Below are 17,848 nucleotides of genomic sequence, written 5' to 3'. Positions count from 1 at the left end.
TTCCTCTCCTCCTGGTATCTGTAAAATAAAGCTATGTACACAGGAGTCGTTGGCAAGACAAAACCCTCTTTCCAGTTCTCTGGGCGAATGGTGTATTCATTCTCCCAGTCTTGCATAAATCTGTGGAAGGTTGTTTTTACACTGTTCCCAAATTCCAGACTTAGGTCTCTGAGTGAGAATAGTTCAGAATCCATGGAACCTTTTTACAGTGTCCCTTCCCATTCTTCTCAGAAGCAAGAACAGAATCTATGATTTTTGTATGTATATTTCATGTAATGCTTACGATGTTATAAAGCAGATATGATTATTCCTCTTTTGTACTTTAGCGAACTGAGAGTAATGAAGGTAAAGTGATCAGTTCAAGTTCACACAGCTCAAAAACGGCAGAGCTGGAGTTTGAACTAAGACCCACCTTTCCTTTCTCCTGCTTCCCTCACTTATTCATCCTCAGACGCTTTCCTGCCCCATAAGTAAGGCAGTGTGCAAAGGATGGATCTTCAGTGGGCATATAAGAACTTCCCCATCTTCTCTCTGAGATGAGCATGCACGTTGCTCGGTGTTAACAGTTGTGCAATTACAGCAATAAAGGAACGAACATGTTTACAAGTTTGGGGGAAACTGAGGCTGGGTATGTCTTGTTTAAATTGAAAAAAAAGCAAGGCTAAATCATCTTCCCAATTTAACAGCATCGTTTTCCCACTAAACCATTTTTCATTGAAAGCAATGGGAATTGTAATCTTGTGGTTATATACACGTACAGGGAGGCATTCATTTCTGGCACCCATTGTTTAACAGGCTCAGTGGTCTTCCCAACACGAATCGCTGGAGGATGAAACCAGTCTGTGGTTTAGTCCCCAGTATCTGAGGTTCATAAACCTTTCTGCTTGGGGAATTCCCTGGTAGTCCAGTGGTTAGGACTCCAAGCTTTCACTGTGGGGGCCCAGGTTCAATCCTGGTCAGGGCACTAAGACCCCACAAGTTGTGTGGCATGACCAGAAAATAAGATACACCTGTCTGCTTGTGGGTTTTTCTTGATCTTTTCCCTTAAAGGCAAAGCATCATCTACTCCCATTTGGGGCCTGAGCTTCCCTGTGAAAAGGAGGTCGTTTGTGCCCACATACTATTACGGCTCTTGTAAATTACATTTGTGATGATCAGAATTTAGTCCTCTAGAACCTTAAAGCATCACATATCAAATACCTTTTCTAGACCTGCCCATCTCCCACCTCACTTTGTAGAGGCTTAGAGGGGCAGCAGGGAGGCAAAGCATATGGGACTCTGGCATAACCCTGTGTATGGAACTGCTTTGCTAAGGGCTGGGTGTGACTGCTGACCAAGTGTGATCCTCCCTCCTCCCCCCTCTGTCTGCTACATCTTATACTTCGCAGATAGGTGGGGTCCCCTAGGTAGGCTGGCGCTGACACTCCTTGTCTTTGTCTGAGGTGGGCATCCTCATTGAGACTTGAGGCGGATTCTTGAAATATCTTCCGTGATGACAGGTCTTTTTGACTTTCGAGGGGAGATTTAACAGTTAGTAATGGACATCCATCATTTAGCGTCATGTCTTGTGATAAAGAGGCCAGTCAAATGTTTTGGGTGGATATGAGCAAAGTACCATTTGATTGCCCCTTCGTCTCCAGTTTATAGCTTTGAAGTGTCTCTTGTGGCAATTTTAAAGGAAGTTTCGAAAAGTGTTCAGAGCAGTCTTCTGGGAGCAGATAGAGCATCTCTAAGCAACTTATTTTGAAGTCTAACTTTGGGTGCATTCTTTGAAAATAAGATAACACCCTTTATTTAATATACATTGATGGAATTATGACTTTTTTTTTGCCACAAGTATGTAATGAGTTTTTATCCCACATTATACAATCCAAGCTATAGCTGTAATAATAATATTTTCTATTTCAAGTAGAATGAGGAGAAAGGAGTTAGAAACAAAGGAGCTTTAAACACAAGAAAGAGAAAAAAGGGAAGCTGTATGAAAAACCTTTACTACCGTATACTAGAGAGGATTTTCTTTCTTTTTTTCTGCTTTTGGGCACTTAAAACAAAAATACTACAGATTATTGCCTGCATGTTTTTAATGCTCTGTAATTGTGTACTGAGGCAAATCCCATTATTTTTAAATCACTTAATGTTGGAAAACAATTGGATAAACCCCACTTGGAGTGCCCTGTGGGTCATCTCAAGCCATTTGGTTCTGTTAATAAAATTAAAACAATTGGAGGAAATATACAGATGCTTTCAAATTGGCTTTACAATGATGATGTCTGTACATATGAAAAAGAGGACAGCTCTTGGCAACTCCATGAAGCCCAGTGGTTCATTACTGTGTGCGAGAGATGAAGTTGGAAGTAAAGATTTGACATATATTTTTATTTTGAGATGCCATGCTAATTCACATCATTCAGCCCTTTCACTGCCAAACTGTAAAAGTCCATTAAGTGACTGAAAGGAATATACAAATTATCCACTGGCACTCCAGGCTGGAGTTTTACATACACCCTGTTATTCTATCCGCCAGCTTGCTGCAAGCTTCTATTAAGCAGTAAGTGAGAAGATTATATTGCCTGCAAACTAATTGTACAAAAGACTCTGAAATAAGTCATCAGAGCCCAGGACCTTCTGAAAAGCCGCCAGGAGATATTATAAATTGCTCCATCATTCCTGTCAGCCTGGTTTCAAAACCCAGAGCTTCCACATGGATCTGGTTGGCTCTGAAGCTGAGTTCAGTTCCCCAGCTATCGACAAAACTGGGAGAATTCCAATCGTGTCATCCGTGGCTGCCCAGTTTGGTCCCTAGTGGTACCATGGAACAAGTGTGGCCTGGAAAATGGCAAGCTCTAATCCAGGAAACCTCCGTGTTTGAAAGGAGAATTTTAGAATGTGAGCAGTAACTTATGCACCCCTCTGAATCACTGTCTGGTGTTAACGTTCCAGGGGCCTGCAGTTATTACTGGAGATACTTTTGTCTCATTTCTGCTCTTCGTGAATTGAAGGAAAACAAGTACCCCATCGAGATTGTAGGGTCTCTTGGGAGTAGTATGTTTGAGCCATTACCAAAATAGATGTAAAACAGTGTTGCCCAGGTGCTTGGGGAGGGGGGTGGAGCACATTTTTAGCATAAAATGCTTTCTTCATCATTGAGTACAAAAGCTACCAGGGAAGGTTTTTCAAGGGCAGAATCTTTGTAGACTGTGACATGGATCAAAGACTGTTGGGTGGGTGATCACAGCCAACAATAATGAACTAAGGGACTCAATGGGAGGGCTTGGAAATTAGAGAAGTTTTCCTCCAGCAAAGAAGTTCTTTAGAACGATGTTGATTTGTTTTTCAAGACATAAACCAGTGTTACTTAGTGAAATCAAGGTTATCATCCATATATGTCAAGACAAATATATCGAAACAGAACATGTGGCTGAAGGATACCGGATTCATCATAAACCATGTCTATATGCTTAGCTGGAAGTCTATCATTTATGAAAACACTTGTGACCCATGAATTTTCTTCCCATTCACAGTGCAGTTTTTATAAGAATGCCACCTTTCCTATAGCTTTGGGAAGATTTCTTTACCCCCATGTTGTCATTTATTCATTTGTCACAGCACATTTCAATCATTTGCTCCCATGTGAAGAATTCATCGAGTCTCTGAAGCATGATCTCTGCCTCTGGGGATGTTTGTGTGTACACGGGCATCTGGGGCTGATTTGAAGCTAGAACCATCACACTCAGTTGTGTTGTGATTTGTTGACACACAAATCTTTGTCTTTGTCTTCTTTGTAAGGTCCTAGATTCCATAAGAGGTAGGAACTTCCTCTTTCTTTCCCAGCCTAGCACAGGTTCAAGGTGGTTGGCTCATTCATATGCAGTGAGGATTCAGCCATAAATGAACTTAAGAACTCATCCTAAGGCCCTATGAAAAATTCGCCTGCCTTTAAAATGTTTCTCTTTGCCCCTGAAGAATTATAGAATGTAGTAGTTGGGAAGGAAACTGGAATTCTTCCTTATATGTGATCTAAACTCTGATATGGAGAATTTGACAATTCCCCTTCTGTTTCTGAAGAAATTTTAAAAATCTTTAGATAGTCATTCAGAGAAGGGTTATCCATAAATTTGGTTGCTATTATTGAATCATCCTTGAATGTTTTCTGTAATGTAACTCCAGTTCTTAGGGCACTCATTTTGTAAATAATTGTGTTATAATAAGATAAGCATTGGATAACTCATTTGTGTGTGTGCTCCGTTGCTCACTCCTGCCTCTTTGCAGTCCTATGGACTGTAGCCCAGCAGGCTCCCCTGTCCATGGAAATTTCAAGGCAAGAATACTGGAGTGGGTTGCCACCTCCTACTCCAGGGGATCTTCCAGATCCAGGGATTGAACCCACATCTCTTGGGTCTCCTGCATTGGCAGGCAGATTCTTTACCATTGTGGCAGCTGGGAAGCCCCAGTAACTCATTTAGTGCCATCTATCTGTATTTTTTTACTACTTTTATTCTTATTTATATCAAGACACACTTTTATTTCCTTTAAAACTTCTTACAGGTTTTTTTTTTTCTTCTTTTTTCACAATTAACTTTCCAGAAGCCTTTGCATTTTTCTTATTTTCCCCTTGATAGCAGCTCCCGTGGTTTTGCCATGGATTTCCATTTTTGTCAAAGGTATTTCTTTAAGGTTTTGAAAAATTAACTAGATTTTTACTTTTTTTAAAAATTTGTGGAATGATTTTCCTAGTTTCTTCATATTGTTTCTTAATGGGCGATCCAGCTCACTTGGCCTAGTGAACCCATATTTAATGTTCATCAAAATAACCCTGAGGTACAAAAAAATAATTTAAAATGTATTATTTTACTTACATACTACTTTTTGGTGGAGTATTTCTACTCTGCATAAGTAATACTCTCCAGGATCTTACGATCTAATGGGGAATATGCACATGAAAAAGTCGAAAAAAATATCTGGGACATTATGTGATGAGAGTACCCACAAAGGTAGGAGAACCTGGGAATCATTTTCTGCTAGGGTGGTCTGAGAAGATTCCTTGAAAGATTGGAATGGACTGTGAGTTGAATGCTGAGCCTTAGAAGTAATTTTAAGAAGGAAAGAGGGGCAAAGATAGCTCATCCTCGGAGGAAAGCCTGAAGGACACAGCAAAAATGGAATAAATCAAATTGATGCATCAGGAAGTTCATGTTAAGGTAATCATTGTAATGTTGCTGGAAAAGTAGATGAGAGAGAGATGGGAGCAGAGATTTTGTTGGCTAGATGAATATTTTATATTTATTCCGGAGGCCATAGGAACCTATTGATTTTTTTTATTTTAAGTTGGGTTAATGACATGATCAAAGCCATCATAGGCAGAGGAATATGACTGTGGTATGCAGCGTGGATTAGAAGGGGACAGGACAGAGGCAAAGCGCCCAGTGAGAGGATAACTGCCATCGTCCAGGTGTGAGCTCACACAGGTCTGACCTAGGGGCCTGCCAGAAGGGCCTTGTTGCAAAGGATGAGAATATAATTTTCAAAGAGGACGAGGAACTAGTTTGAAAGGAAATATGATTATTGTGTGTGTGTGTGTGAGGAGTCATTTCAGTAGAAGTTAACAGTAGTGAGTTAAAAGCGGGGGTGTGGTGTGTGGGCATGCCTTGATACTGGAAAGTGAACAAATTATGAAGTGAACAGAAATTCATACTGACTTCTCCGGAACAAAAAAGGGAAGAAATGCTTTGGAAAACCTTTTCCCCCACTTTCTAACTAGTTGTTATTGTTTGGCTCTTCCTAGGAAAGCAGAGGCTTGGGTTTCTTTTTAAATAAGTATAAGGAGCGCCATGTAGAATGGGCTTCCCAGGTGGCGCTAGTGGTAAAGAAGCTGCCTGCCAATGGAGAAGATCCCCTGGAGGAGGAAATGGCAACCCACTCCTGTATTCTTGCCTGGAATATTCCATGGACAGAGGATCCTGGTGGGCTACAGTCCATGGGGATGCAAAAAGTTGGACACTACTGAGCGTGTGCGCACACATACACACACAAGGAGAGCCATGTAGATTGCAAAGATCTGGTAGTAGAATACTAATTAACCCCTAGAAAATGACTAGCAACACTCCCTTGATGCAAAATAAATTTTCAGCGAACATCACAGTGAAAAATGATTCATTTTAAGTTCAGATTCTAAATCCTTTTATTCTCAGCCATGACCCAGTCAATCTGGTTCCTTTGACTTATCCTTGGTTTTCTGTGAGTGTAATAATACAATGATTCTGTAATATCTCTGAGGAAGGTGGTGGTGTTGTGCTTCTGTTGATACAATTAATATTGCTCTTAATATTTAACCTATTATGTTAAAAAGTAGTTGCTTTTATTATTATAAATGCCCTGAATTAGAATGCTAATTTAGTCAGTCTTGATAGGCTCATCTCAAGTTATAATGTATAGGCTTTTTTTCTTTTTTTTTGAAGTCATGCATCCTTAACCAGATTTCTGTACTTATAAGTGGTTAGGTATTACTTCCTGTTGAATTAGCAGTTGCTGAATAGTTGAGTCTTTCTAAAATCCTGCAATTCACTAATGTGATATTTAATGAGGAGACATCAGTCTGGAGAAAGGTAGTCAATATAAATCAGTGTTTACAAAGTGTGATTAACTCTGAAATATTTCATCAATGCTGTGGTCCCAGGCAGACTCTATGCTAATTACTAGAATCTGTGCATGTTTCAGGGGACTTGGATGGACCCTGAGTATTGCAAACATGCTGCAGCAAAATTGCAATTATGCTTGGACTGTCTCTGATGACAATTTATGCATTTGGTGTGATGACCTCCCCCTTCCCAAGAGGGCAATAAACAGAATGCATTTTCATTAAGATACTAATGCACTTAATCACAAGGGGAAAGGGTTAGGAAGTAACGAAAGACCTTCAAGCACTATGTGACAGAGTTGATAGGGGAGAGAGGCTTTATTTTAAAGGCAGCTTCTCTACAAAGCTGTCGGCAGCCCCAGAGCGCTTCCCACACACTGTCATTGGCCCTAATTGAAAAATTTCAAGTTAGAGTTTGGATCTTCTTCTGATGACATCCTTATCATTTCACATGTGTTGTTACTAATGTAAATGATGTAGACCATAACATTAAAAGTATAATGTCATAGCTGTTTATTTTTATATCTAACACTTCCAGGCAGTTTGAGTTTGGGATTAATTATGCAAGTAATGTAATAAACATGATGGTGATGGTGATAATGGTAATGATGATGGTGATGATGGTGATCATCCATCATCAGTAGACATTTTCCAAGAGTAAAATTGTATTGTAAAGCTCTGGTAAGTGATGAAGTGAGAACCATGTAACTTTAGTCCCTGCCCTCAAGGAGCTTCCTGCGCAGTTCCAAATTAGCCTGCTGATCATTTTTCACAGTGAGATTTATACTGTTCAACGTCAGAAGGACAGGAAGCCTGATGCATCAGAAGATTAGCAACCAAAAGAAATCCAGGATGGATGATGTAGTTATACGGTTTTGATGTTTGTGTTTTTTTTTATGGAAATAATCTGCTGGGAAATTTCTTTTCGATCCCAAGGCTTTGGGAGACTGCTACTTTGCCTGAATGGAAGAAGCATAATGTTTTAAAGGCTAATTTTAAGCCCAGTTTTTTGAAGAACTTCACTGTATATCTCCTCTGTAGCTGCTCATCATCCAGTGCATCTTCAGTGGTTGTAGCTGAGCATCTGGCTTCATGATATTTGCGACACCCTCATGACTCCTATTAACATTTATTTGAGGGAAGAGGGCAGGAGTAGCAGAGTTGGCGTTATCAGGGGGATGTTAGGATTGCCTGGGTCTTGCAAACCTAACAGCTTCTTTTCTTCACACTCTGTGTTTTAGGTAATATAGAATATAGCTGCCCTGCCACGAATGAATGTGAAATCACGAAGCGCAGACGTAAATCCTGCCAGGCTTGCCGCTTCATGAAGTGTTTAAAAGTGGGCATGCTGAAAGAAGGTAAGGCTGGGTGCTAGTGGCCTTGTGATTTAGGTTGGGGCTGGGAGAAGGGGATGGACAGGGAATTTCAAAAATGTTGGAGAAACCAGGACATGCTGGGGTCACAGTAAGTACCCTGAATCTGGTGGCAGAATGCTCCTTCTTTACACCTGAGCTCTTGATCCCTCGTGCCTGCTTGACAGCGACAGGAAGGGACAAGGTAGGAAACATCTGATGTGCAGCCAAACCCACAGGTATGCTTGGCAGTGTGGGTTCTTTTCGTCTTTGAATTTGCAGAAAGCAGAGGGTGAAGAGCAGCTAAGAGGCTACTATCACTGTCTTTTTGCTTTTTTCTCAGTACTACATATACAGAGAGATCCCCTCATCTTTACTGAGGTATAATTCATAAAAGTTGTATTTATTTAAAGTATATGATCTGTATTTCATTTTATATATATATATGTATTGTGATCTAATCACCATAATCAAGCTAATTAACATATCCATCACTTCATTTCATATGTTTACCTTTGTCTTTCTTTTTTAAAAATTAATCTTAGATGTAAAGCATTTGTTTTTCTTTTCTAATCTTATCTTTGGGACTTATTTTCTACTATAAAGACTTTATAACAGTGCTGTTAAAATTGTTGCTTTCAGTTGGGGATAGTAGCAACAAACACAAAATAGTAACAGTGAACATGTATTTTGTGCTAAACAAATTGCCTAAGTACACACACCAAACAAGTCATAGAGACAGGAGTTGAACCCAAATAAATTCTAGAATTCATTCAAGTCCCTCACTGATACTAAAGGCCCTGAAATCTTCGTATGTTTCAAGTATGTCTAGTGAAGCTTGGAGACAGAGAAAAATTGTTCTTTTCTGTGGGAAACCTCAGTTTAATTTTTGGTTTATTTTGAATATATTTGCATATATGTATGTGCTTCTGTAGATGTGAATTTTACATACTTCATTTAGATTTTACTGTTTCCTCCTCTTCAGAAAATTTGCCAATGTTTAAAATAACTGATAATTTTATACAGTAACAAAACGAAAATATGGTCATTGAACTTTGAAAGAAATTGAGGTAAATTAAATATTTAAATGTGTTGTTTTTATTGAGTCATAGACTATGTCTTATTCCTGGGGTCAGCCTTATGAGTTTGTATAATTTGTTGTTACTGAAGATCACTTATTGTTTTCACTTTTAAATCCAAGGAGATCCAAGTGTTTATTTCCCATGAATGAACCAGAGCTTCAGTTAGCTATGGCATCAACAGATCTCATAATTTTTCCTGGCTTTTTCTTATTCCAACTTTTTTTCTGTCATTGGAAGATGAGTAGATCAAACAATATTTGGGTACATGGAATTCACTCTATTTTTCTCTTGTTCACTAAGAAATAACTTCTCCGTTAACTAAGAATAACTTGCAGAAAAACTGTAAACAAACAAGTGTGTAACTTTATCCTTAAAGCCTTATGGAAAAAGAACCAAGATATTTTGCCAAGAATAAAATAGAAAGCAAATTGCCTGCAGCCACATGGATGGACCTAGAGATTATTATCATACTAAGTGAAGTAGATCAGAGAAAGACAAATATCATATGATATCACGTATATGTGGAATCTAGAAAAAAAATGATACAAATAAACTTATGTACAAAACAGAAACAGACTCACAAACATAGAAATCTGTGATTACCAAAGGGAAAATCAAGGCAGTGTGGGATAAATTAGGAGTTTGGTATTAATGGATATATATTACTATTTATAAAATAGATAAACAACAAGGACAGGGAACTGTAGCACAGGGAACTATATTCATATCTTACAATAGCATATGATGGGAAAGAATCTGAAAAAGATATGTATATATATAGATATATATAATGGGATCACTGTGTTGTACACCTGAAACTAACACAACTTTGTAAATCGAATATTCAGTAATAAAAGAAGAAAACAAATTACCTATTAGAATGATTAAATTTATATGTATTTTATATAAAATATGCCTATTTAAATTTGTATGACAAAATTTTATAGAAATTTATATTTTAATAATTTATATTAATACACACACACTGATGGTATGTGTATGGAAAAATGGAGGAAAGGATAAATATTGGTAACAGTGTTATACTGGCAAATAAAAATAAGGGTGAGAAATGCTTTTGTTTTTTGCTCTATAGCCTTTGGCGCTGTTAGGAGTTTTCCACAGTGAACATGTCTTACATTTATAATCCATTTCCTAAATATTTAGTAAGTTGCTCTCATATGCCAGGCACTATGCTAGGCTCCAGAGATGCCACAGTGAGAATGATGGATATTGTTGTTAGAGGAAGCTTATGTGAAAAATGCCAAAAGAACAGCAATTTTAACACAGGTAAACATACCCTAACAGTAACAACCCAACTCATAGGACAGAGTTTTCCTCTGAGTTAGAACGGAGGTGATAGCTGACATTATTGTGGTGGAAAACCTTATCTTAGTGACTGCCTTAAACCCAGTAACAGAGTACCAGACAAAACATATTTCAGAGTGTCACAAGTGATTGACTGATAGTCATTTTTGGTCTTTGTTATCTTTATGTTGCCACTTAATTGAGCTGTGCATGCATTCATGTCAGTTGTGTCTGACTCTTTGCACCCCTATAGACGGTAGCCAGCCAGGCTTTTCTGTCCATGGGATTCTCCAGGCAAGAATATTGGAGTGGGTTGCCATGCCCCCCTCCAGGGGATCTTCCTGATCCAGGGATCAAGCCTATGTCTCTTATGTCTCCTGCCTTGGGAGACAGGTTCTTTATGATCTGGAAAGCCCCTAGTTGAGCTGTAGAGACTAAGGCTTTTTCAAAAAGGCTTAACTTTGAGTTTGGAATTGAGGAACCTCTATTTTTCAAAAGCAAATCAATGTTTTAAAACTGTTATAAAAGTAATGTATCGATTAGCACGTGGCATGTGGGACCTTAGTTTCCTGACAAGGGATTAAACCTACACCCCTCATGCTGAATGGGTGTGTCCTGGATTAGGATTGTTTCTTCAAAATCTAAAGTACATGATTTGCCTCCATGTCCAGGTAGATAGAATTTTTTTTTCATTAGTTTGATTTTACTGCTACAGTGTACTCACCTATTTGTCCTTCCAGGTTTAAGGAGGAAGTAGAAAACATATTTTTCCCTTAAGTAATTTTCCCCATGGTGTTTTCAGGCAGGCGCAACCTTGAAGGGTGGTTAGAGTGAGTGAAGAGGTGTGAACTGTGTTTAATTAAACATTGTTGGTGAAAGTAAATGGGATGGGTGCTTATCTATAATTCACACCTCTTCAGTTGCCGTTATCAAGCCTTTAGAGGGACTGTTTTCAAGGGAACTGCTGCTATTGCTGATATACTCAAAAAATAATTTATTTTCCTTTACTTCCTTGTGTGCACTTTGGTGGAAAAATATCTCTAAGCCCTCTCCCCAAAGAGAAAAAAGGGGATGGTTATGAGTAAATATGGAATACTCTTTTTTCTTTTGTCCTTAAAAAATACAGTGAAATATTGTATTACACCCTGCATATAAATGCACAATTATATTGGGCCATCTCCTTGGCTCAAGACTTACCTTCTCAGCCTGGAGAGAATGATGCTGTCTTAAATATATCTTTATGGATGGAGAGGGGTTTCAGTCCCATGCAGTATGTCAGAGATCATGATGTAGTAAATCTATTCAAATGTAAACCTGTTCAATTCAATTACCAGTCCATAATAAAATTTGCCTCTACAACCCCCGTGTTGACCACAGCAGTCCATACAGTCTGATGGCACAGCGGGTCTGGAAATTGACAGACAAAATCTATTTAAACAAAAAACAACATTAGTTCTAGAATCTGAAATGAAATCAGATTTCAACAGCTTTGATGGGAACCTTCTTTCCTTTAACAGATATTTTTATTCAACTAGCCAAGTGCATCTTAGATAAAATGCTGCCTGAGGGAAATGAAGACATTTTCATTAAAAAAGGGGGTTTATAGAAAAATGAAACGTCCATTCTTTTAAAAATAATAAGCCTTGGTTTTATTGACTGGCATTTCTACTAATGATGTGGGATACAAACTCAAAGGAGTGGCTTAGTCAGTCAGTAAACAAGTTCAGTTACTTCACACTGGGATTAAATTCCTATAAGACGTGGCTTCTCATTAGTACCAGAATCCTATCCAAATGAACTATGTTTGTCTTTTTGTTTTTTAGGGTTTTTTTTTTTTTGAGATTTGTTTTTGGATATGGGCCATTTTAAAATTCTTCATTGAATCTGTTACAGTATTGTTTTGTTTTGATTGTTTTGACTGTGAAGCATATGGAGTGGGATCTTACCTCCCCAGCCAGGGATGGAACCCACACCCCATGCATTGGAAGGTGAAATCTTAACCACTGGACTGCCAGGGATGTCCCGCATGTTTTGTTTTAAGATTAGAATTTCTGAATCAAAAAATTGTTACCAATGGAAGCAAAGAAACAGTTATGTGAAGAAAATGACAAAATTCAACAATAAAGCAAAACTATGAGAAGTACAGTTAAAAAACAAAAAGTAGCTTGTTTGAATCCAAATAATTGCACCATTTCCACATCCTGAAAAATCCCCTTCTCTTTTCTGGGTTCTACGTTCCGCTAAGGAATGATAGGCCAGCATTATTTTTTTCAGCATTATACCATACTGTATGTCAGGGAAAACCCATCTATTACAAGATATCTGGTCTCAACATTCCCTTTTCATTTTTTTCAGGTATTGTTTATTTGAAGGAGAAAACAAGAACTAATCAAGGTGCACCTATAAATCTGGTCAAGATTTATTTTTATTTTGATCTCTCCTCCTTAGTTATTTAAAAGGTACTGCAGGACATACAGGTTCAGTTTTCCTTCCATCAGTGGCAAACAGAGACATTTTATGAAAGCAATAATTATTTTATTTAGGTATAGAATTCACTGATCAAAGATTGAAGAAGGGCTTTTTGTTCGTTATTGGTGTGATGGGTTTCACCTTGGCAACTCAAGTATTTTTCTTTGACTCTTGTAGGTGAAAATTTAAGAGATGCACATTTGTGTGCAGTGTATATTGCTCAGCTAAGCAAGCCTGCATGCCACAGTACAGATGAAGCCAGGCAACGTGGCAGACTGGTTTAGTTATTTCATGACAAGAGAGTATGCTTTTTGCTTTTCCCTCAAAAAAAAAAAAAAAAAAAAAGAGTTTATTTAACATTTCTAATCATCACTTTTGTCATCTGAAAAATGGTAGTGCCAATAATGATATTTGCAGATAAAAAGTTTCTTATTGCAAGTAAAAGTTGTTGTGAATATCCAGTAAGATACTGCAGGTTAGGTGCTCAGACTAGCAAGTGGCCCAGAGCCAGTAGCAGTTCAATGTTAGCTATTGTTGCTGGTTAAACTTTATGGTCAGGTGAACATAGATTCAGGCCCCGGCTCTGTATACTCTTGGACCTGGGACAAGGTATATGACCTCTGGGACTCACTTTCAGCCTATTTATTTATAAATATGGAACTTAATCCTTTGTCTACCAAAGAAAATGGACAGAACACACATATTTAAAAATGTGTACAAGAAGACATATGAGAATTCTACTAACCTCTTAGGTACATTAAATTTTACTGAGGTAATTTTGATATCAGAACATCATGGAAAAAACTCAGAGGAGAGAAATAAGTTTTAGCTCTACTCCATTAGTATTACCCGAGTTCCCCCCATGTGTCTGGCAAAACACTGTGTTTTAGCTTTTGATTCTGATTTTTCCAGTACCTTGCGTTGTTCTTTTCAGTCCATTCAATTCTGTCTTCATTTCCCTACATGCCGGGGAGCAGTTAAACTAGTTTCTTTCTCATATCTTCTATTCCAAACTTCTGTAAGTTTTGTTAAAAATAATGTAATGTCAGAACTTTCTTAGTAGTCCAGGGCTTAAAACTCCATGTTTCCATTTCAGGGGTCATGGATTTGATCCCTGCTCAAGGATAACTAAGAACCTGCATGCTTCATGGCATGGACAAGAACAAATGATATAATGTCTACAGGAACATAATACTAATATATGACACAAAGATACTTATGCTGCTGCTGAATTATAGGTCTGAAATATATATGGTCTGAAAATATAGTAAGAAGTTAGCCATTTGATAAACATGGCTAGTGAATTGTGCTACTTTGCAAATTTTGTACATAATTCTTGGGATGCTTTTTTCTGGAAAACCAGGATGTACATTATCTTTGTCAGAGTTAATAGAAGTGAGAGCTGAGGGAATAGTAATAGGTATTTAAATACTCAGGACCTGAAGTCTTGATCATGTATTTTTGTAGTGTTTGAAAAGCTTTTCCTCCTTATTTCCTTACAGCCCCTACCATTTCTTGTCAGTAAATTGCAGTGCAGTCAGTGGACTTTTACTTGTGTGGGTCTCTGAAGTGTCATTGCAGATGGCTCTGTTGCTATTGGTCAGAAATATATGACGTTTTGTTTTTAGATTTTTTTTTTTGCATTGAAGGTTTTTTTGTTTTAAATTTTATTGAAGTGTAGTTACGTCACAATGCTGTGTTAGTTTCTGCTGTGTAGCAGAGTGCCTCAGTTATACGTATAGATTTATCCCCTCTTTTTATGGATCTCCTTCCCAATTAGGCCACCACAAAACGTTGAGTAGAGTTTCCTGTGCTATAGAGTAGCTTCTCACCAGTTACCTGTTTTATACATGTTGTTCAGTCGCTCAGTGGTCTCTGACTCTCTGTGACCCCATCCATAGACTGTAGCATGCCAGACTCCACGGAGTTCTCTAGGCAAGAATATTGGAATGGGCTGCCGTTTCCGTCTCCAGGGGATCCTCCTGAGCCAGGGTTCAAACCCGCATCTCCTGCATTGGCAGGTGGATTTTTGTTTTTTTACCACTGAGCCACCAGGGAAGCCCTATTTTATATGTTTTTATAAATATAATGTTTATATATATATAATATATTTATAAATTTATAAATTATATATTTATATATAAATACATATATAAATATATAATTATATATAATATAAAATTACAAATTTATAAAATTATATATAAATATATAATTATAAATTTATAAAAGTATATGTAAATATATATATAAATTTATAAAATTATATATAAAATATGAAATTATATAAAATTTATAAAATTATAATATAATATAAAATTATAAATTTATAAAATTATAAATTTATAAATATATATATATGTTTATATATATATGTTTTATAGATATAAAATATGTCAATCCCAATTTCCCAATTCATCCCACCCTCCCTTCCCCCTTGGTGTCCATGAATTTACTCTCTGCATCTGTTTCTATTTCCATTTTGCAAATAAGTTCACCTGTACCATTTTCCTATATTCCACATGTAAGGGATATAACATTTTTTTTTCTTTCTGACTTACTTCACTCTTTATGACAGTCTCTGTTAGATTTTTAAACTAAAACATTGCCATAAGTTGGAAAGGAGAAGAGTGAGTTTATATAACTTTAAGTGCCCGCTAAATACTTCCTCTGGAGAGAAAAACAAATGAGTCATTAAAACATAACAAATGATACAGTTATGTGTTTAATTGGTAACTGTATTTGCCTTTATAAAGTAAGCTTCTGTTATAGAGGTACTCCATATAATCCCCTACTTTTTAAAAGTCTGTAGTACCATCAAGATGCCTGGTAGACAATTTACATGATATGGTAGAACTGTGAGTCTTCTTGTTCCGGATCAAGTCAAAGCAGTGGCTGGGAGTCAGCATTTGAAATGTTATTCAGTGTGGAAGGGGCATGGGATATTACAGTTTCATTATCACCTTAAAACCTCATTGAGAAAAGTGGGACCCTGCGTGTCAGAGTCTCATTAATCAGATGAGGAGCTAAGGTTCAGAGAGCTTTAGTAACTTACCCAGGGTCCCATTGCAGATCAGTGGGTGTGAGATGAAAGTCCCATTCCCAGCCCCTCCTGTAGCTGTGTCAAAGCATGCTGCAGCCTTGGCCAGACAAGGGGCCTTTCATTCTCCAGCTGTGGGTCAGCTGCCCAGCATCTCAGCATAGCAGGCCAGTTGTGACCTGAAAGATTCATTTAAGGGCAGAGAAAATGGGAAACGGTGCTGGCACTCCCAGGAAACAGCAGAACTTATGGCTTTAACAAGGGATTTGTGCCCAAGATACTGGTATTAATGGCATTCATAAGGAAGGGACTTTTCCTTAGGATTCTGAATGGGGAAACCAGGTTTTTCACCTGGAGTTTAAAGAGGTCACTGAAAATGCAGATGACTGGGGATCGGTCTAGGAAATGTCTTTACAGGATAACTCAGCAGCTTGAATATTGGGCGTGTAGTGAGTTGGAGAAGGTGTTGTGTATCAGGAGTTGTGGAGGGAAGAATGACAAGGTTAGTGTATTGTATGGAACAATGCATTCGGTCCATTCATTTTGGTCAAGATGAATTAGTGTCTGTATCTAGATAGGTCCCTGGGAAAGAAATTACCCTGAAAAAGTTTGAAAATATAGAATGAAATTTTTTGTTTTCATTTCTTGGTTCTCTAGTATTGGGTGGGCCAAAAAGTTCATGCGGGTTTCTCCATAAGATGGTACAAAAAACCCGAACGAACTTTTGGGCCAACCCATACCTTAAAAGGGTCATGCCGTCCATGCCCTGCATGAATCCTTTGGCTTTCCAAATCATTTAAAACCCATCAAGAGTTGCCAGTCTCTGTAGAGTGGAATGCCCTCATCTTTTGCTCTGTCTCATAGATTAGTAAGACTGACCTTGTGTTTAGGAAATGTTTGGGTAGAGGAAAAAAAGATAGAGGATTCCTCCACAGTAGAGGGTGCATTGTCCAGAGACCCTATTTATTCTGAGCTATCTCACCATAATCCATTTCTACTTTTTAGTTTAGAGAAGACATCATGTGTGTGTCCATATATACATAAATATAAGACAGAGCTCAGATTATATGTTTATTCATGTAGCTGCCATTATATCTCTCTGATCAGTTGTCTGGAACCCCCAGGATATAAAGAAAAATTATCCCAGAACTATTTTCCTGCAACCACAGCTTGTGTCTTGATTTATATATGGCAGTGGGAACTCTGAGAGTCTTCTGAGTTTACCCTATCAGCAGGAGCAGCAAAGAGCAACTAACTTGTCTAATTACCCTTCTGTTTCATATCTTCCATTTTAATAAAATGTTCTTTAAAGACTGTAGCATTTTCCAGGTAGATTCTCTTTAAAAAATACAAAAGCTACTCAGGCCATTTATTAACAAGCAGATTTGTTTTTGCTTACTTAAAGAACCGGCTTAGTGCAATTTATCCTAGTGAAATATCTTTTGTAAAAACCTCTGAAGAAGACATCGCCAAGGTGAATTTTTTTTTTCCCCCAAGTCTAACATCATTATGCTGCCAAGTCGAAAACAGAAATTATTGGTAGGGAAATTTGGGTTCCTACTGCCTTCAAAAAGCAGAACAAAGAAAAAGAGAAAGCTTTAATGGTATTCAAGGAAAATATTTCTGTGTTAGATGACAGTTAATAGAACTGCATTGACCTCACTGGTATTTCTTGCACTCTCTGTTGTAATATTATCCTAAGAAGCTCCCTCATTAATGCAGAGTATTAAACAAAACTCCCAAGTTATAATATAAGCAATAGCAAAGAGCACCTCTTTCGTGAGCTTTGTCTTGACATTAAGCCGTTGGGAATATACTTAAGGTGCCGTGAAAACTTATTTCATGTACAGTTACTGCACTGCCAGATGGTGACTTTCTTTTTTCTTTTCCTTGTCGTGCTTTGTTGGTATGAAACCTGGATAGTCTTGAAATGAATAGCAAGATTTGGAGGGTAAGAGTAATAACA

The 17,848-nt window shown here is 37.7% G+C and overlaps 1 protein-coding gene across 2 annotated transcripts in view; it reads left to right on the top strand.

Annotated features, from left to right (window-relative positions):
- ESRRG (estrogen related receptor gamma) overlaps positions 1-17,848 on the top strand; it is a 672,170-nt gene that overhangs the window by 497,790 nt on the left and 156,532 nt on the right. For both annotated transcript variants that reach the window (XM_061160036.1, XM_061160035.1), the window contains one exon: positions 7,876-7,992. In XM_061160036.1, the coding sequence (XP_061016019.1) occupies positions 7,876-7,992 (117 nt within the window). The remainder of the gene's footprint in view (positions 1-7,875; positions 7,993-17,848) is intronic.

This window comes from Dama dama, chromosome 14, assembly GCF_033118175.1.
Source record: "Dama dama isolate Ldn47 chromosome 14, ASM3311817v1, whole genome shotgun sequence".
NCBI classification, from domain to species: domain Eukaryota; kingdom Metazoa; phylum Chordata; class Mammalia; order Artiodactyla; family Cervidae; genus Dama; species Dama dama.
The sequence above is the reverse complement of the archived record's forward strand: the minus strand, read 5'-3'. Positions and strand labels throughout refer to the sequence as shown.